At 47.9% G+C, this 20,956-nt stretch overlaps 1 protein-coding gene across 6 annotated transcripts in view; it reads left to right on the top strand.

Moving 5' to 3' along the window:
* SCNN1A (sodium channel epithelial 1 subunit alpha) overlaps positions 1-20,956 on the top strand; it is a 147,048-nt gene that overhangs the window by 61,024 nt on the left and 65,068 nt on the right. For all 6 annotated transcript variants that reach the window (XM_063962412.1, XM_063962411.1, XM_063962413.1 and 3 more), the window contains 3 exons: positions 4,638-4,946; positions 13,862-14,126; positions 20,313-20,503. In XM_063962412.1, coding sequence (XP_063818482.1) covers positions 4,638-4,946; positions 13,862-14,126; positions 20,313-20,503 — 765 coding nt within the window. The remainder of the gene's footprint in view (positions 1-4,637; positions 4,947-13,861; positions 14,127-20,312; positions 20,504-20,956) is intronic.

Genomic DNA, 20,956 nt, shown 5'->3' on the forward strand with positions numbered 1-20,956 from the left:
CATAAGATTAGGTGGGAGGGCCCAAGGACAATTCCATCTTGCACATCTTTTTTTTCTTCTTTGCATTATGTGCTCAGTGCCACGTGTTTGTGACGCCCACTTGTGTCGCTTAGCTTAGTCATCCAGGTACCTCGGTGCAACCTTTTGGATTAAAAACAATATTATGAGGTGTGAGGTGTTCACTGGAAATGAGTGGAAATTAATATTATTGAGATTAATAATACTGTAGGAACAAAAAAAAAATTCTGTGATTTTAGCTGTTTTTTGGGGGGTTTAAAATTTTAAAAAAAAAATCCAGATCCAAAAGCAAAACCCGAAAGGGTGGGTTTGGCAAAACCAATCCAGATCCAAAACACGTAAGGAGAGCCATATCAAAAACCAAAACACAAAACCCGAAAAGTGTCCGGTGCACATCTCTACCTACTGCACATGTGTACCACACAACCATATATGGCAGAAAACAGACTTTCAATCCGTACAGACTGTAGAGACCAGGGTGGTCATTCCAAGTTGTTCGCTCGCTGACGATTTTGCGCAGTGCAGCGATTAAGTAAAAAAACTGCAAAAATGCGCATGCGCGTGGTACGCAGCGCGCATGCTCTAAGTACTTTCACACAAAACTTTGTAGATTTACACAAGGTCGAGCGACGTTTTTTCATCGCTCGAGTGATCGTAGTGTGATTGACAGGAAGTGGGTGTTTCTTTCTGGGCGGAAACTGGCCGTTTTCAGGGAGTGTGCTAAAAAACGCAGGCGTGGCAGGTAAAAACGCAGGAGTGGCTGGAGAAACGGGGGAGTGGCTGGGCGAACGCAGGGCGTGTTTGTGACGTCAAACCAAGAACCAAACGGACTGAGGTGATCGCAGTCTAGGAGTAGGTCTGGAGCTACTCAGAAACTGAAGCAAATTATTTAGTCGCAGTTCTGCTAATCTTTCGTTCGCTATTTTGCTAAGCTAAGATACACTCCCAGAGGGCAGCAGCCTAGCGTTTGCAATGCTGCTAAAAGCAGCTAGCAAGCAAACAACTTGGAATGAGGGCCCATGTGCAAACGTTGTACTTAAACCATACTTACCGACATTCTGGCTGCTCTCTACGGGAGAGAGCAGCCAGGTCGGCTCAGCAGGCGGGCAGGGGAGGCTGTGACGTAAAGGAGGGGATGGGCCGGAGGCGGAGCAAGGGTGGGACGGGGGCGGAGCAAGGGTGAGATGGGAGCGGGGTCACGGTGATGCCTCCTTTAAGCCATGCCCCCCACTCTGTAATGCCGTGATCACCGGCATTACACTGCAGGGGGTGTGGCTATGATGACGCGATTCAGCAAGAATCGCGTCATCGACTGCCCGTACCGCCCACTTTACACACTAAGTGGGCGGACGGGCAGGGGGGACCCCGCAGATCGGGAGACTTGCCTGCTCTTCCGGGGGGCCGGGAGGGTCACCCGATTTTCGTGAGCCTCCCGGCCATTCCGGGAGAGTAGGCAAGTATGACTTAAACAAAAAGTAGAAATAAAAATCCTGCATAAAATAAAATAGAAAAAAATAACTGCCAGCTAAAACATACAGGTGGGCGGTCTGTATTTTGAGTCTTTCCAGCCTCTTGTCACACCTGCTCCCACTTATGGCTTGTCCATTACTCACAGGCTACATGCATTTTACCAGCCCACACAAGAATTACAGTAAGTATAGGAGAAAATAAACCGTTTTGGGAGGACACTACCCCTGTGATAGCACCCTGCAGCAGTGTTACTATAACAGCAACCACAAACTCATCAGTAGAGGGAGCTTCAGTAATATGGAGGGGTTGAGGCATTGTCTTCTGCTTTCTACATGAAGCAGAAAACGGCAAATGCACATGCGTCGCACAAAGTGTTCACAGTGATAAGGAGCTTCATACGTGTTGGATCTCAAGCAGACATAGATTTCCATAACATGGGTGTTTCTGGGTGGTTGCTGCCGCACATTTATATTTATAGACGGATGGATACTCGTATTGGGATAAAATAGGAAGTCTGGCTGCCACGGTATTCTGCATTTGCGGCTGCATTACATTTGATCCACCCCATAGCGACTAATTATGCAAAGAAAACCTTGCTCCTCCTATGGGAAGCCAGCAACACCAAGTAAGGTCTTCCTGCATGGATAAGCCGCATAATATTGGTTCATGAGGTTCAGACAGAACATTGCATCTATTTAGAAACTAACCCTTTAATGTATAAATTTGCTTATTTTTCAAAACTAAAGAGATGTTTAACATTTGCATTTTCAAATAATAAGCTGGCGATTACAGCCCGGTGCAACGATGCCATATATCCCCCCTACCCGTGCCTATGGTTTATCAGTTGTCCCTATATTGATTGTCAGCGACACCAAACTTGTAATATAAACACTTGTATTATAAACATCAAATGTTCACTGCAATAGAGAGTTGTGACTCTCTAACGAGCAATCAGCAAATACCAGTCATTCTATAACAATGTGTACGTTTTCCTTTCAGCCAAGGAATTGCATAATATTCATGGCCCATATCCTGTTACTGGAGGTATTGCAATGTTGTGAAGTCGTCAGCAAGCGTCATATGTAAATGTTAAGTGTCTGACGTACGAATAGTATTTAGGCCGCATCACAGCTAAACACTTAAGTGCTAGTATTATCTCTATTAATAGGATAATAACAAGTTCTGAGTCCAAACCCACGTTGCATTAAGAACAAGATGTGATTTATTCATGGGATGATTCACAGCTATTATCTCTTGCTTTTCCGCTGTTTTGTATAGATGATCTTGTAAAGGATCCCATTCATGCTATTTCATTTTAACAGTGCCTAACAGAGGAGGCAGACATTTTGGGGGAGCTGTACTATGCCGTGGGGAGAGATAAAGTACCAGCCAATCAGCTCCTAACTGCCATGTTACAGGCTGTGTTTGAAAAATGACAGGAGCTGATTGGCTGGCAGATTCTTTTCTTTCCTTTCTTTCTTTCTTTTTGGTTCAGGTCACAAAATGGCTGCCTTCTCTCTGACAGGAGTGCCTTAACTAATGTAGGTCAAGAATGGGTCTTGAATTGAAGAAAAACAATAAATCTAGGCAAAAGATTTCCAGCGGGGGATGAAATGTGTAAATCAGGAAAGAAATAACTAATAAATCCTCACAAAGAGCAGATTAAATTATTATTTTTATTTTTTTTAAGTGCTAGCTCTGTGCAATGTTGGCTGACCCTACTCTCTATGGGCTATATTACCAAGCAGCGACTTTTGCAAGCTGCCTCTTTTCTTTGGTTGGAGCTGAAAATTTAAACTGGCGCTAATGTATAGTGCAAAGCAGTGCCGCTTTCCGTTTTCAGCTCCAACACGCAGAGAGAGGCAGCTTACAAAAGAAGCTGCTTCGTTGATACAGCCCTATGTGTCACCCACTCTGCGGGGGAGATGTATCAGTGCTTGGAGAGAGATAAAGTGCCAACCAATCAGCTCCTAACTGCCATGTTACAGGCTGTATTTGAAAAGTAACAACTAGTAGCTGATTTGTTGGTACTTTATCTCTCCCCTAGCTTTGATACATTTCCCGCTGTGACTTGCCACCTGCCTTCCCTCCGATCCCCATATCATAACAGCGCCCCTTCACAAGCCTCCTGTCTTCACTTACTTCATAGTTGCCTATCTTTTTGAAGTCTCCTATGCCATGATTTGTGGGTCTGCTGGGAGGGGGCAGGGCTAAATGAAACAAATTTGCATAATTTAGCCATGACCCCTCCCTATGCCGCTGCAATTCCATGTATAATCTCCTCCTTATCCTGCCAGCTTCACTAGGAAGTGGGAAATCTTGCTACTCTTCCGTGGGTGTGGAGGACTGGCCAAAAAAAACTCAGGGGTCTCCCACAACTTGCTGGAGGGTAGGCAACTAAGACTTACTTAATCACATGAGTGAACACGTCTGTGCCTACCACAAGATCATTATGTTCTATAGTCTATGGCAGTGTTTCCCAAACTCTTTCCAGAAATCCCCCTGAACATCCCTGGTTTTAGGGAAATCCATCCTTGAGCACTGGTGACTTAATTAGTAGCTCAGTCATTTGACCATCTGTGCTCAAATATATATGTCCTTAAAATCTGCACCGTAAGGGGGGCTTTCAGAAACAAGTCTGTGTAACACTGCTCTCTGGTGTACTTACAGTTCTGAAGATCTGATTGACTAGGGCAGAGGTTCTCAAATGTGGTCCTCAAGGTACTCCAATGGTCCAGGTTTTAGGTGCTATATATCGATGGCTCAGCACACATTGTTAAATCAGATTGACTGAGGTGCTGATTAAATCACCCGTGGCCAAGCATGGATATACTTTAAAACCTGGACCATTGGGGTACATAGAGGACCACGTTTGACAACTTCTGGACTAGGGGTTATTTGACACCGGACACAGTCAAACTCAACTAAAGAAAGAACTGAAGTTAGAACTCAATTTCCATTGTAGGTACCTTTGACAACTCTACCTTGTTCATAGACACACACACACACACACACACACACACACACACACACACACACACCAATTGGGCTAAGTGTTATGGATTATTATATTTTCATGTGTACTTTGCTATAAATGAAATGATTGACGCAGTATTCCTAATTCCCGAATTTGGTTTTGTCTTCTCCAGGATGACGGAGGAGGTTAAATCGGGCAAGGAACCGCTCATTGAGTTCTACTCCTCGTACCGGGAACTCTTTGAGTTCTTCTGCAACAATACAACCATTCATGGAGCCATCCGGCTGGTGTGTTCTCGCAACAACCGCATGAAAACCGCTTTCTGGCTAGTCTTGTTTCTGGCCTGCTTTGGGCTCATGTACTGGCAGTTTGGACTTCTCTTTGGGCAGTATTTCAGTTACCCAGTGAGCATTAATGTTAATGTCAACTCGGGCAGATTGCTGTTCCCAGCTGTGACTGTGTGCACCCTAAACCCATACAGGTGAGGAATGTCAGAATAACATCACTGAAGTTCTGTAGATAATGGACCTACTACGAGATGGACAAATTTAATAATAATAATAATAATAATAATAATAATTTTTATTTATATAGCGCTCTTTCTCCAACAGGACTCAAGGCGCTTTACAGACATCAAAAACAATGCACATGATACAGAGGATTTGAGTAATACAACAATAGACAAGCAACACAGACATAAAAGAAAAACCTTAAGCCCACAGAAAGCATAATGCAGGATTGGTGCAGGCATTTTGGGTAATAACTTCCAAGGGTTGTGTATTCCACCCTCATAGGTACCAAGTGCAGCAGCCATCTTGGGCGCTCAGCGTAGGATTACCCAGGGTGGAATAGTCTACCCCTAGAAGAGATGACACAAAATGGGGGTGATTTCAGAGTCCTACAGTTTAGAGTAGGGTTCCAAAACCACAAGGTCCATGTATTTTTCATCCCATCCACAAGTGTACCATATGGGGCAGCCATGTTGGGCGCACTTTGAAGGTTACACTGTGGGAGGTGAGCCATACAAGGGCCAAGTTCATATATGGGAAAACTGACGCTTATGTAGTAGTATGATGTACCCTGCATGTAGGGCACAATGGCAGGGTGTGCAATCAGTGGAGGTAAACATTACAGGAAAAACACATGGTGGGGTGAAGCGAGCAATGGAGAAAAAAAAAAACACAATAGCAGGTAACTAGTGGCAGAAGTAGGAGTGGGATAACATTTTTATCAGATCATAGTACGGGTGGGTAGGAGAATGTGGGGGGCATACTCAGATGCCATGGGGATGTCCCTGCTGATCCTGGTCCTGGTGCTCTTCCCCCACAGTTCCCTGTTCATCTTGATGGTTAGGCCCAGGGGCAGACTTGATGTTCTCAGCCAGAGAGGTGGTAAGCCTGGTCTTGATGATGAATACATTAAAGATTTCTGTACTAGAGTAGTGGGTTTTCCCACCCGAGGGGGTATATAATAGTGTGGTGAGCAAAGCTCGCGACCGAGCCCTAAGCATGGCGAGCCTGTGAGGGGACACGCTGTGTCCGATATCAGGATTTTGACTGTCGCGATTTCGATTGCCGGGATCCCGACTGTCCGGAAATCATACTGAAACCGCTAAAGCAACTTGCAGAATGGCTTCTGTGGATTACTGAGCATTTCTCTTACGTCCTAGAGGATGCTGGGGACTCCGTAAGGACCATGGGGTATAGACGGGCTCCGCAGGAGACATGGGCACCTAAAAATAACTTTTCCTATGGGTGTGCCCTGGCTCCTCCCTCTATGCCCCTCCTCCAGACCTCAGTTAGATTCTGTGTCCAGAGGAGAATGGGTGCACTGCAGAGAGCTCTCCTGAGTTTTCTGTAGAAAAATAATTTTGTTAGGTTTTTTATTTTCAGGGAGTCCTGTTGGCAACAGGCTCCCTGCATCGTGGGACTGAGGGGAGAGAAGCAGACCTACTTTACTGATAGGCTCTGCTCCTTAGGCTACTGGACACCATTAGCTCCAGAGGGAGTCGGAACACAGGTCTCACCCTGGGGTTCGTCCCGGAGCCGCGCCGCCGTCCTCCTCACAGATGCCGGAAGATAGAAGCCGGGTGAGTATGAGAAGATAGAAAACATCTCAGGCGGCAGAAGACTTCAGATCTTCGTCAGGTAAGGCGTGCAGCGGTATGCTGCGCGCCATTGCTCCCAGACACAACACACAGAGGCAGCACTGATGGGTGCAGGGCGCAGGGGGGGCGCCCTGGGCAGCAATAATCCTCAATTTTGGGCACAATAGAGTGTGATTAGGCTGCGGAGGCAGTAAATCACAGATCCCCCGCCATTTTATTGCAATTGCACTAGGACCGAAGCCCGCCGTTGGGGGGGTGGAGCTTGATCCTCAGCACTAACCAGCGCCATTTTCTCCACAGAAGCTGCATGAGAACGCTGGCTCCCCGGTCTCTCCCCTGCTGAACACTTCACAGGCTGGAAAAAGAAAGAGGGGGGCACATTGGTAACGCAGTGAGTGGGAATTTGGATAGTATATATAAAAAAAGCGCTATCTGGTCATTTTTTTTCCAGTGTTATTTAGGCGCTGGGTGTGTGTTGGCATACTCTCTCTCTGTCTCTCCTAAGGGCCTGGTTGGGGTCTTGTCCCCTTATAGGTTTATCCCTGTGTGTGTGTGGGGTGTCGGTACGTGCGTGTCAACATGTCTGAGGCGGCAGGGCCGGCTCCAGGCCTACTAGCACCCTGAGCGAAAACATGTAAAAGCGCACCCCCCCCCCCCATTATGCGCGCGCTCCAGGAAAAGTGGGCATGGCCTCTTGGAAAGTGGGCGTGGCCTCCTAACTTCATATTATTAGACTATAAATAAATATGTTTGTTTTCACACCCCCTCTACGCACACAATTAGCAGCCTTACACATAACAGCCACAGTAGTGTTCCTTACACACAATGTCTCCAGTATAGTGTCAGAGTCAGATACACATAATGTCTCCTAGACATGATATGCCCCCCAGCAGTGCCAGCTACACACAATATGCCCCCCAGCAGTGCCAGCTACACGATAGTGTTCACTTTTTAGGGCAGGGAGGGCACATTTTTAAGTTAGGAGGGCAAAATGATGTACATACTGTAATGCTTGGTGCTCATCTACCTACATAGCAAAGCATGGACAGTGCGCGCCGAAGGCGCGCAGCAAAAATTTAGGGGCGTTGCTTCGTGGGGAAGGTGCGTGGCCACATAATAGTGGCAATTCGCATTACACCACACAGTAGTGCAGTTAATACACACTGCACCAGGTAGAACCTCCTAGACACTTTGCGCCAGGCAGAGCACGTTAGACACTTTGCGCCAGGCAGAGCACGTTAGACACTTTGCGCCAGGCAGAGCACGTTAGACACTTTGCCTAGCCACAGACGCCTAGCGGGAACACTACATGATATGCTCCCCAGCCGTGCCAGCTACACATGACATGCCCCCCAGCAGTGCCAGCAACACATGACATGCCCCCCAGCAATGCCAGATACATAAATGTGCCAGATATGTAGATACAGAAAAGCCCCCACAGTGCTAGATAAATGCCCCCACAGTGCCAGATAAATGTCCCCACAGTGCCAGATAAATGTCCCCACAGTGCCAGATAAATGTCCCCACAGTGCCAGATAAATGTCCCCACAGTGCCAGATAAATGCCCCCACAGTGCCAGATAAATGCCCCCACAGTGCCAAATAAATGCCCCCACAGTGCCAAATAAATGTCCCCACAGTGCCAGGTAAATGCCCACAGTGCCAGATAAATGTCCCCACACTGCCAGATAAATGCCCCCACAGTGCCAGATAAATGTCCCCACACTGCCAGATAAATGCCCCCACAGTGCCAAATAAATGCCCCCACAGTGCCAAATAAATGCCCCCACAGTGCCAGATAAATGTCCCCACAGTGCCAGATAAATGTCCCCACAGTGCCAGATAAATGTCCCCACAGTGCCAGGTAAATGTCCCCACAGTGCCAGATAAATGTCCCCACAGTGCCAGGTAAATGCCCCCACAGTGCCAGGTAAATGCCCACAGTGCCAGATAAATGCCCCCAGTGCCACAGTGCCAGATAAATGTCCCCACAGTGCCAGATAAATGCCCCCACAGTGCCATCCATAAATGATTCACTCAGCGCCCCCCCCCCCCCCCCCCCCCCCAAATACCAGGTCCGGGTGCGGGGGTGCTGGCGGGCGGGCGGCCAGGAAGCCTCCAAGTCCACGGCGCTTGAGTGCGCTGTGCGCACTGTGCGGCGTTGGCGTCTGACGTTAGACACCGGCGCCGCTCAGCGCGTATAGCGCACTCAAGTCACACGATGCTGCAGAGCAGGGCCGGCTCCATGTTCGAATATGGCGGCGCCCATTAAGGGTGGCGCTCTATTCGAACATGCCTAGAGCCGGCCCTGTGAGGCGGAAGGCTTCTCCAAGGAGGAGGTGGAGCAAATGAGTGGTGTGTCCCCGTCGGTTCTGCCGACTCAGGAATGGATGGACATGTGGCATATGTTGAATGCAAGTGTGGCATCTTTACATAAAAGGCTTGATAAGGCTGAATCAGGGGAGGCATCAGGGGGTCAATCCTCGGATTGACCGACTCACAGGGCCCATCGGGGTCTCAAAAACGTCCCTTAGCACAAATTGTGGACACTACTACCGACACGGACTCTGATTCCAGTGTCGACTATGATGAAGTAAAATTGCACCCTAAGGTGACAAAAAGCATTCAGTGTATGATTGTGGCAATAAGGGATGTGTGGCATATTGCTGATGAACCCTCTGTTCCAGACACAAGGGTACACATGTTTAAAGAAAAGAAACAGATTATAAATTTTCCCACATCTCGTGAACTAAATGAGTTCTTTGAAAAGGCTTGGGAGACTCCGGAAAAGAGACCGCAGATCTCCAAAAGAATTTATATGGCATACCCCTTCCCTAAACAGGACAGGGTGCGTTGGGAATCACCTCCCACTGTGGACAAGGCCTTAACGCGCCTGTCCAAGAAAGTGGCGCTACCGTCTCCAGACACAGCGGCCCTCAAGGATCCTGCGGATCGCAGGCAGGAGACTACTTTAAAGTCTATTTATTCGCATACTGGAGCTGTGCTAAGACCGACAATTGCGTCGGCATGGGTATGTAGCGCAATTTCAGCATGGACAGATGATCTGATGGCTGAATTTGATACCATGGATAGAGATGCTGTATTGTTAATTCTAGCCCATATTAAAGATAGTCTTATTTATGAGAGATGCTCACAGGGATATTGGATTGCTGGCTTCCAGAGCCAATGCCATGTCTATCTCAGCGAGACGATCCTTATGGACTCGCCAATGGACGGGTGATGCGGATTCAAAAAAGCATATGGAAATACTACCCTATAAGGGAGACGTATTGTTTGGGGATGGGCTGACTGACCTGGTTTCCACAGCTACCGCAGGTAAATCAAATTTTTTACCATTTATTCCCCAACAGCAAAAGAAAATACCATCGTATCAGATGCAGTCCTTTCGGTCGCAAAAGTCCAGAAGAGGTCGGGGGTCCTCCTTCCTTGCCAGAGGTAAGGCTAGAGGGAAAAGAGCACCCGCTTCGGCCGGTGCCCAGGAACAAAAGTCCTCCCCGGCTACTACAAAACCCTCAGCATGACGCTGGGGCTCCCCTGCGGGAGTCCGCACCGGTGGGGGCACGTCTTCGACTTTTCAGCCAGGCCTGGGTCAGCTCAGACCTGAATTCTTGGGTGTTGGAAGTAGTTTCCCAGGGTTACAAACTGGAATTCGAAGAGGTGCCCCCGCGCCGATTTTTCAAGTCGGCATTACCAGCTTCTACACCAGAACGGAATGTAGTGTTAGCTGCAATTCAAACGCTGTGTCTACAGCAAGTAATTATCGGGGTTCCCTTGAACCGGCAGGGAAGAGGCTACTACTCAACCCTCTTTGTGGTCCCGAAACCGGACGGTTCGGTAAGACCTATTTTGAATCTAAAATCCCTAAACCTGTACATGAAAAGATTCAAATTCAAGATGAAATCGCTCAGGGCGATTATAACCAGTATGGAGGAGGGGGAGTTTATGGTGTCACTGGACATAAAGGATGCGTACCTTCATGTCCCCATATATCCCTCCCATCAGGAGTACCTGAGATTCGCTGTACAGGATTGTCATTACCAATTTCAGACGTTGCCGTTTGGGCTTTCCACGGCCCCAAGGATTTTCACCAAGATAATGGCGGAAATTATGGTGGTCCTGCGCAAGCATGGAGTCACAATTATCCCATACTTGGACGATCTCCTGATAAAGGCGAGATCAAGAGAGAAATTGCTGAGCAGTGTAACGCTCTCTCTGAGAGTGCCCCAGCAACACGGTTGGATTCTGTATCTACCGAAGTCACAGTTGATTCCGACAACTCGACTAACGTTCCTAGGTATGATACTGGATACGGAACAAATTAAGGTTTTTCTCCCGTTGGAAAGAGCCCAGGACATCCAGAACATGGTCAGAGACCTGCTAAAACCAAAAAGGGTGTCAGTTCATCAATGCACTCGAGTTCTGGGAAAAATGGTGGTGGCCTACGAGGCCATCCCCTTCGGCAGGTTCCATGCGAGGACGTTTCAATGGGACCTTCTGGACAAATGGTCCGGGTCGCATCTGCACTTACATCGGAAAATAACTCTGTCCCCAGGGGCCAGGGTGTCTCTTCTATGGTGGCTGCAAAGTGCTCACCTGCTGGAGGGTCGCTGGTTCGGAATTCAGGACTGGATCCTGGTAACCACGGACGCGAGCCTCCGAGGATGGGGAGCAGTCACCCAAGGAAGACATTTTCAGGGACTGTGGTCAGACCAGGAGTCCTGTCTACACATCAATGTGTTGGAACTCAGGGCCATATACAACTGCCTTCGATAAGCGTAGAGTCTTCTTCTTCGAAACCTACCAGTTCTGATTCAATCAGACAATGTCACAGCAGTGGCTCATGTGAACCGCCAAGGCGGGACAAGAAGCAGAGTCGCGATGGCGGAAGCCACAAGGATTCTTCGCTGGGCGGAAAATCACGTAAGCGCTCTGTCGGCTGTCTTCATTCCGGGAGTGGACAACTGGGAAGCAGACTTCCTCAGCAGACACGATCTCCATCCAGGAGAGTGGGGACTTCATCAAGAAGTCTTTGCAGACATAACACGTCTTTGGGGAATTCCTCAAATAGACATGATGGCGTCACGCCTCCACAAAAAGCTTCAGAGGTATTGTGCCAGGTCTCTGGACCCTCAGGCAGTAGCAGTAGACGCCCTGGTAACGCCGTGGGTGTTACACTCGGTCTACGTGTTTCCTCCTCTTCCTCTCATCACAAAAGTGTTGAGGATCATAAGGCGAAGAAGAGTACAGACGATACTCGTTGTTCCAGACTGGCCTCGAAGGGCCTGGTACTTAGATCTTCAAGAGATGCTCACAGGAGATCCCTGGCCTCTCCCTCTGAGGGAGGACCTGTTGCAACAGGGGCCCTGTATATTCCAAGACTTACCGCGGTTACGTTTGACGGCATGGCGGTTGAACGCCGAATCCTAGCGGAGAAGGGGATTCCGTAGGAGGTCATCCCTACTTTAATAAAGGCTAGGAAGGAGGTGACGGTGAAACATTATCACCGTATCTGGCGAAAGTATGTGTCTTGGTGTGAAACCAAGAACGCGCCTACGGAAGATTTTCATTTGGGGCGTTTTCTCCACTTCCTGCAGACAGGAGTGGATATGGGCCTGAAATTAGGTTCTGTTAAGGTGCAGGTTTCGGCCCTTTCGATTTTCTTTCAGAAGGAATTGGCTTCTCTTCCAGAAGTCCAGACGTTTGTAAAGGGAGTGCTGCACATCCAGCCTCCTTATGTGCCTCCAGTGGCACCATGGGACCTGAACGTGGTGTTGCAGTTCCTAAAATCACACTGGTTTGAACGACTTAACAAGGTTGAGTTGAAATTTCTTACCTGGAAGGTGGTCATCTTGTTGTCCTTGGCATCGGCAAGGCGAGTGTCAGAATTGGCGGCCTTGTCACACAAGAGCCCCTACTTGATTTTTCATGTGGATAGAGTGGAATTGAGGACACGCCCTCAATTTTTGCCTAAGGTGGTTTCTTCATTCCATCTGAACCAACCTATCGTGGTGTCTGTGGCTACGAGTGACTTGGAGGATTCCAGGTCCCTGGACGTAGTCAGGGCTTTGAAGATTTATGTAGCCGAAACGGCTAGAATTAGGAAAACAGAAGCACTGTTTGTCCTGTATGCTGCTAATAAGATTGGCGCACCTGCTTCGAAGCAGACTATTGCTCGCTGGATCTGTAATACGATTCAGCAGGCTCATTCTACGGCTGGATTGTCGGTTCCAAATTCGGTTAAGGCCCATTCCACTAGGAAGGTGGGCTCTTCTTGGGCGGCTGCCCGAGGCGTCTCGGCATTACAGCTTTGCCGTGCGGCGACTTGGTCGGGGTCAAACACCTTTGCTAAATTCTACTAGTTTGATACCCTGGCTGACGAGGACCTAGCTTTTGCTCAGTCAGCGCTGCAGGGTCATTCGCACTCTCCCGCCCGATTGGGAGCTTTGGTATAAACCCCATGATCCTTACGGAGTCCCCAGCATCCTCTAGGACGTAAGAGAAAATAAGATTTTAAACCTACCGGTAAATCTATTTCTCCTAGTCCGTAGAGGATGCTGGGCGCCCGTCCCAATGCGGAAACTCTGCAAGACTTGTATATAGTTGTTGCTTACATAAGGGTTATGTTACAGTTGGAGTCGGTCTTGGACCGCCACTGTTGTTATTCATACGGTTAACTGGTTATGTATGTTCCAGGTTACATGGTATGATTGGTGTGGGCTGGTATGAATCTTGCCCTTGGATTTTTAAATCCTGCCTTGTATTGTCCATCTCCTCTGGGCACAGTTCTCTAACTGAGGTCTGGAGAAGGGGCATAGAGGGAGGAGCCAGTACACACCCATAGGAAAAGTTCTTTTTAGGTGCCCATGTCTCCTGCGGAGCCCGTCTATACCCCATGGTCCTTACGGAATCCCCAGCATCCTCTACGGACTAGGAGAAATCGATTTACCGGTAGGTTTAAAATCTTATTTTGTCCTGTATGGTAAATAAACCCATTTGATTTTTTGTTGGTGCACATTTCTCTCCCATCTTAAAATGGCACCATTTAATTTGTAGCTGTCGATGGTTACCTAATTTTCTTATCGCTGCCTGTCTTTTGTTTTGTTTTCAACAATCCACCTATACACAAATGTATTGAGCGAGTACAGGAAGACATTCCATCTAGTTGCAGATGAGCATGTGGTCTGGTTGCTTGGTTATCTTTTTTTAAATTATTATTATTATTATTATTTTATTTTTTTAACCCGCGTATTGGTGACTCTCCCTTGACAGATACCATCCTATCCTGGCTGACCTGGAAGAACTGGACAAAGAAACGCAGAGGACCTTATATGATCTGTATAAGTATAATGTTACTGGGGTGCAAGGAAGGGTCCCCCAAAATAGAAGAAGGCGTGAAGCCAGGGAACCGCTTCCTCACCCTCTTGTGAGGATACCGGTTGGAGAGGGCCTTCATAGGGAGGTCCGAAGCGCAGACACTGGCGACAATGAAGAGATGCAAGTCAAACGCAAAAACTGGAATATAGGCTTCAAACTGGTGAGTACAACGGTCATCTCCTGCTGGTAACCCCCCTTTCTGTTACTGCTTGTAGTTACAGGGTATTTCTTCTGTTAGCTACGGCATATCTCCTTGGTGGGCTGGAATGTGTTTAGGGAGCTTCATCAGTGCCATTTGGCCCAATCAAGAGGCCATGAAGAACCATCAGATCATATTTTAACACCAGGGCACCAACACAAATGAGATGAGATCTAAGTAGGATCCCACTCCCCTGACTGAGTTACCGCCATAATTCATTCTGTTCAGAGCCTCAGAAAAATAATACTAAGCTATTTGTATTCACAAAGAAAAATAGAGGCGGAAAGGAGTACTTACCAGTTAAACCCCACACTTACTTTCAGGATGTTGACCCTCTTGTTGACCACAATGAGGCTTATCTGGACTCAAAGACAAAGTCAACACAGGTGAATTACAGTACATCATCAGTGGTACAATCATCTCAGGCACCTGCGTTTTAACCATTAGTGATCACATGCACAGATGATCCTTGTCCCTAGCACCCTCGCGCGTCATACAGGGGCCCTCTGGGTTGGTATGGCTGGGCTGCTTTCAGGCATCATTGTTGTAGCACTTTTTGAACACTTAAACTGCTAATTCTTATTAGTGTGATGCCTTGGGTGGTTGGGTTGTGCTGGCCCAGGGGGTCTCAAGTTCTGGACTTAAACCTTAGGAATGTTAAGGACCCACCTGATGAGGACACCTGGCTGTGATAGGTGGGCCCATATTTTTGGCCAACAATTATGCTAAGAACCTCAATTTAAAACAATGTTAATTATAATTGTTCTGATTACCAGTGTACTTTGTGCTTAGAGTGTGCACCTGCATGTTCCCTTTTTTTCTGTGTGGCACTACGAGTCTTAGCAGGGTAGCACCTCCTATTATGTTTAGAAATAGGGTGTGCATTCCAGACTCACCCCTCCCCCCCCCCCCAATAATGTACACCCCATATATACAAGTGACAGTACAATCAAATACAGTCAAAACATTTGTATCCAATCACCATAGCCTACCTTCGATGGGTGCCTGACTAGAGGTACTTTAAATCCCGATAGCAGGGAGTATTTATTCCTAGAATTATTACAGTTACTTACCAATTTGGGTCTAGGAAGGAGCTTCTCCTATGTATTTTAACGAATCCTGTTTTAGCAGAGGAAATGTCATCTGGAGTGATCTCTAAAGGCTAGAAATCACCTTAACGGGCATAGCAACCCCAGCGATGCCAGACTGTGCCTGCATTGCCAACTCATTCTCGGTGATAGGAGCAGGGCACTGCAGGAAAATGTCACACTGCAGCACCTGGCTCCCAGTTTACTGCACGGTGACCTGCATTTTGGTGTAATTCCCTGGATCTTTGCAAATTCAAGTTCTCCAATGCCAGAACACAGAAGCAACAGTGCCAGATTAAGGTCCATATGGGCCTGGAGCTGAAATTTATGAAGGGCCTATTTTATGCCACGGCAGGGGATGTGAAAATACCATGGGTGTGTGACTAGTAATGTTAGGGGTGTGGTTGATGTTGTGAGGGTGTGGTCTGCACAGGAGGTGTGACTAGCACCTACCTTGAAAAACCTCATGCTGCTTTCACATCGCAAAACCTGCTTTTGAAGCGGTTCTTTAAATGGGTCTGAGCAGGTAAACCCCCTTCACGTCACATGTTGTAACCAGTATATTACCATTTCATTACCGTTTTGGTACCTTTCACACTGAACCCGTTTCACCCATACAAAACAGTGGTTGTCATTTTAAATGTTTATTTCCTGCTTCTACCTGGTGACATCACACATGGAGACAGCCTATCACCTTCTGGGGCTTGCAAATACCGTTTCAGACCCTTTCACAACGCACAATTAAACGGGTCTAAAACGGGTAGGACCCTGCTTTTTTACCGTTTCAAAATACCGGTATTTTGTAAACGGTAAATTGAAGGTGACCCTTTCACATCGCAGCTCGAACAGTTTAGGAAGCCAGTAAAAACGGCAAATTACCGGTTACAAGCTGCGGTGTGAAAGAGGTATCAGTCTCCCTCACTTCTTCAATTATATCAACAGTGTAATGTGACAATCTAAAAATGGCCAAAGGAAAACATCTCTTGTTAACTTGACTGTAATATAGAAAATGGCGCTTAGTGATGACATAAATATGAAACCTCTCAACGAAAGAGGTTACAGGTCGCTCAGCGATGTCATGAATGTAAAATCTTTCTATATGTAAAAAAAAAGTTTACTTTTGTAATAAGTAGTTATACTGAGAAGGAATGGTGGGGTTGGATGGAGGGTGTCGCCTGGACAGGGCAGAACAGGGAAAACTGAGGTGACCCAGCATATAGATAGATAGATAGATAGATAGATATCATAGCTACAGTATAATGTATTAGGGGCTCCTGACTGGGGAATGGCATACAACACACGGAGACGCACCATCTTATGGACATGTTATAGGAGTGTCACTGCAGTTGTAGCGGAATCAGATGATTAATCACTGACATTGGAGGCAGTAGTCTATCAGAGATCTGCACATAGCATGGGGCAGGTGCAGGTTTTGACGTTTGTGTTGTAAGATCAGCATAAAGTCGCACACACCACAGCGGCAAAAGATGCACACACAGATGTGCCTGAGTTTCACTCAGAATCAGGCCCAATTTTTGGGTTATTATATATGTTTTAATGGGGTTGGTATCAGGATCCCGATGGTTGGCATGCTGGCTGTCAAAATACCGACATAGGCATTCCAATGTTGAAAATACCGACATTAACTATTTAACTAAGCTAACCCCCCTAACCCTAACTCACCTTTCCCGTACCCTAAACCTAAACACCCCACCACCACCGCAGCCTAACACTAACCATCCCCGGGGGTGCCTAACCCTAGCCCACCCTCCCTGCAGCCTGACCCTAACCTCAAATCCCTCCCCCCCTCGCAGACTAAACCTAACTACCCACCTCCCCTCCCGAACACCAGAGATGGGGTGATAGAGATTGGCCGCAGTCACAGGCACACAGTGAATGGCTGTACATAGAGCGCATCTCCCGAGACCCTCGTTTTATAAAAGCGAGTTCTTGATTCTGATTTCTGTGTAAAATACATGCTTATATAAATACATATATATATATATATGAATTGTTATTTAAAGCAAGATGCACTCCTCCTGCAGTCTCATCAGTAAGGGTGCTACCTGTAATGTCACTGCATCAAACGGTGAACACATGCAGACGGTTTTCCACTAACACGGCACTGATACATAAACGATATAACCACTTCTCAATTTTATATCACCTTGAGAAATTGCCGAACAGTTATGGGAAAACAGTGGACTTCATATTTATACCACTGAGCTAGTCATCATTCTTAAGACACATTGGCACCGCCAGAAAAATACAGATAAAAATACTGGCCCCTACAGGTAAAATAAAACACACTGGACCCCAAAGGGGCGGGAAAAAATTAATGGCCTCAGTAGGCAAAACACATTGGCCCCACACTCCCACACTCCCTCCACCCTGCACTTTATAACACTCACACACTCCCGCCCCCTGCACTCTATTACACTCACACTCCCGCCCCCAGTGCTGTATCACACTCACACACTCCCTGCCCCCTGCACTCTATTACAATCACACACTCCCGCCCCCCACGCTGTATCACACTCACACACTCCCGCCCCTACACTCTATTACACTCATAGAAACATAGAATTTGACGGCAGATAAGAACCACTTGGCCCATCTAGTCTGCCCCTTAAACTCCTGCCCCTGCACTCTATTATACTCATACACTCCCGCACCAGCACGCTATTACACTCCCCCCCCCCGCTGTATCACATTCCCAACCCCGCACTCTATTACACTCACACTCCCGCCCCCCATGCTGTATCACACTCCCACCCCCGCACTCTATTACACTCACACACTCCCACCCCCTGCACTCTATTACACTCACACGCTCCCGCCCCGCGCTGTATCACTCGCACACTCCCTGCCCCCCTGCACTCTATTACACTCACACACTCCCGCCCCCAGCGCGGTATCAAACACCCACACTCTCTGCCCCCCCACTCTATTACATTCACTCACTCCCGCCCCTGCACTCTATTACACTCACACACTCCCACCCACCGCGCTGTATCACTCACACACTCTGCCTCCTGCACTCTATTACACTCACTCCTGCCCCCACACTCTATTACAGTCACACACTCCCATCCCCCGCACTCTATTATACTCACATACTACTGCCCCCGCACTCTATTAGTCACACGCTCCTGTCCCCTGCACTCTATTATACTCACATACTCCTGCCCCCGCACTCTATTACACTCACACACTCCCACTCCTGCACTCTATTACTCACACACTCCTGCCCCCCATGCTGTATCACACTCACACACTCCTTGTCCCCGCAATCTATTACACTCACTCACTCTCTCACCCTTGCGCTATATTACGCTCAGACACTCCTGCTCCCCGCACTCTATTACAGTCACACACTCCCGCCCCCCGCGCTGTATCACACTCACACACTCCCTGCACCTGCACTCTCTCACCTTTGCTATATTAAATCCTACTCCCTGCTGAACCTCCCATACAAGACACACACTCATATAGAAGTTCACATGGAAATCACATTCACAGAAGCTCACACACACACAATTCCCCCCCACTCACTCTTACCTTACACACTACAGCAGAGTTTACTCTCACTGGCTGCCCTGCATGTGCATCAGCTTCAACTCTCCCTCTCACAGCACAGCAGCAGCCATGTGAGAAGCATGCAGCCTGAGACAGTCCCGTGTAGCTCCGCCCCCTGGACTCCGTGTAGCCACGCCCCATGGACTCCGTGTAGCCACGCCCCATGGACTCCGTGTAGCCACGCCCCCTGGACTCCGTGTAGCCACGCCCCCTGTCAAGTTTCCAGATCCTCTGCGGAAGTGTGGCTGTGTACTGCTGGCGTTTTGAGCCGTTCGGGCAGCAGTAGCAGACGCAGTCAGTCCAACTACTACTACTATCAATACATCTACGCGCAGGTGGGAGCGGTGCTTAAGACTGTCACTTGCAAGCTGCTGTAGCAGGGAAAAAACTTTCCTTGCTGCAGCAGCACAGCAGATGCTGTGGGCCTATTGTGATGGGGGGGCCTGGAGCTGCAGCTCCATCCGCCCCATTGTTAATCCGGCCCTGAGAAGCAACCTACCAAAATGGGCTCCCATGGTGCTCCCTGCAACATGGATCCAGCACCCCTTTACAGCTATGTAGCACAGAGAAATCAGAGGTCACACCAAATGAGTGCACATCAATGACTTATTGTTATCCGGTTTAAAAATCAAGTAAAGCATCGGATAACTTTTAAGATGTTTGCGTGTGAGTATGCATGCACCAGGCTGTGACCGGTGGGCTGTTGCTATCGATGGTGCCAAGTGTAAAGGGCGAACATAAAGTAGCTGGGCTCATACGTGGAATGAGGTGAAGCCACACCCCTAACATTATGTAGCCCCACCCCCTAAGGCAACCCACTCAATGGGGCACAATGTCCTAATGTTTGGCCACATTCCCTCTATGTTCCAGGGCCCAACATTTTTAATGGCTGCCATGAAAAAAACAGCACCGTTTGTGGCACTTGGGAAATGTACCAAACCTTCTAAAGAGAAATTGGCAATAGCAATTCAAGCTTTTGTTTATCTAGTACATTCTATACAATGATAGAAGTGGTAGGTTGCTACAGGAGGCTTCACCCTTTCTAGAAGGTCCGGTACATCCTCCCCTCTCTCATTGTCTCTTACAATATGTTCAGAAGTAATTTCCTTTTACATACACACTTCAGCCATGCTATTCGTTGTACAGTAGGTCATCTGTACTGTGTAGGTCTGACTGTTTTTATATAATAGAGTACCATTGATGTGCCTTGTATTGTTGCACCCTCTGTTTTCCTTTATTTGGGAGGGTGGAGAGGCCTTCCTCAAACACTGAATGGAATCGGAGTGATAAAAGTTGTCGGATTCCATATACAGACCACTTAATGAAACGCGTATGAAAGTAGTTGGAAATATAATGGGCCCAGTGGTTAGTGACCGTTCCCGATACTTCCATGTGTTTCCTATGGACCAGTCCAAGCCTGTAGAGTATGAAACTGTAGAGTATAAACACACCGAATCCTATATTATTATTATTTCCGTAGTGTAATGAGACTGGGAACGACTGCATCTACCAGACCTACAGCTCGGGGGTGGATGCCATCCGGGAATGGTATCGCTTCCATTATATAAACATCCTCGCCAGAGTACCCAAGAATGATAATGTCAGTAAAGAGGTGCTGGAGAACTTCGTCTTCGCCTGCAGATTTAATGAGGAGTACTGCATGCAGGATGGGTGAGTGAGGGAGGAGTACTGCATGCAGGATGGGTGAGTGGGGGAGGAGTGCTGCTTACAGGATGGGTGAGTGGGGGAGAAGAGTATTGCATGCAGGATGGGTGAGTGGGGGAGAAGAGTATTGCATGCAGGATGGGTGAGTGGGGGAGGAGTGCTGCATGCAGGATGGGTGAGTGGGGGAGGAGTGCTGCATGCAGGTTGGGTGAGTGGGGGAGGAGTATTGCATGCAGGGTGGATGAGTAGGGGGGTGAGTAGGGGAGGCGTACTGCATGCAGGATGGATGAGTACGGGGGAGTATTGAATGCAGGTTGGGTGAGTAGGGGAGGAGTACTGCATGCAGGATGGGTGAGTAGGGGAGATGCGCTGCATGCAGGATGGGTGAGTAGGGGAAGAGCGCTGCATGCTGGATGGGTGAGTGGGGAGTAGTATTGCTTGCAGGATGGGTGAGTGGGG

This window comes from Pseudophryne corroboree, chromosome 3 (genome assembly GCF_028390025.1).
Source record: "Pseudophryne corroboree isolate aPseCor3 chromosome 3, aPseCor3.hap2, whole genome shotgun sequence".
Classification (NCBI taxonomy): Eukaryota; Metazoa; Chordata; class Amphibia; order Anura; family Myobatrachidae; genus Pseudophryne; species Pseudophryne corroboree.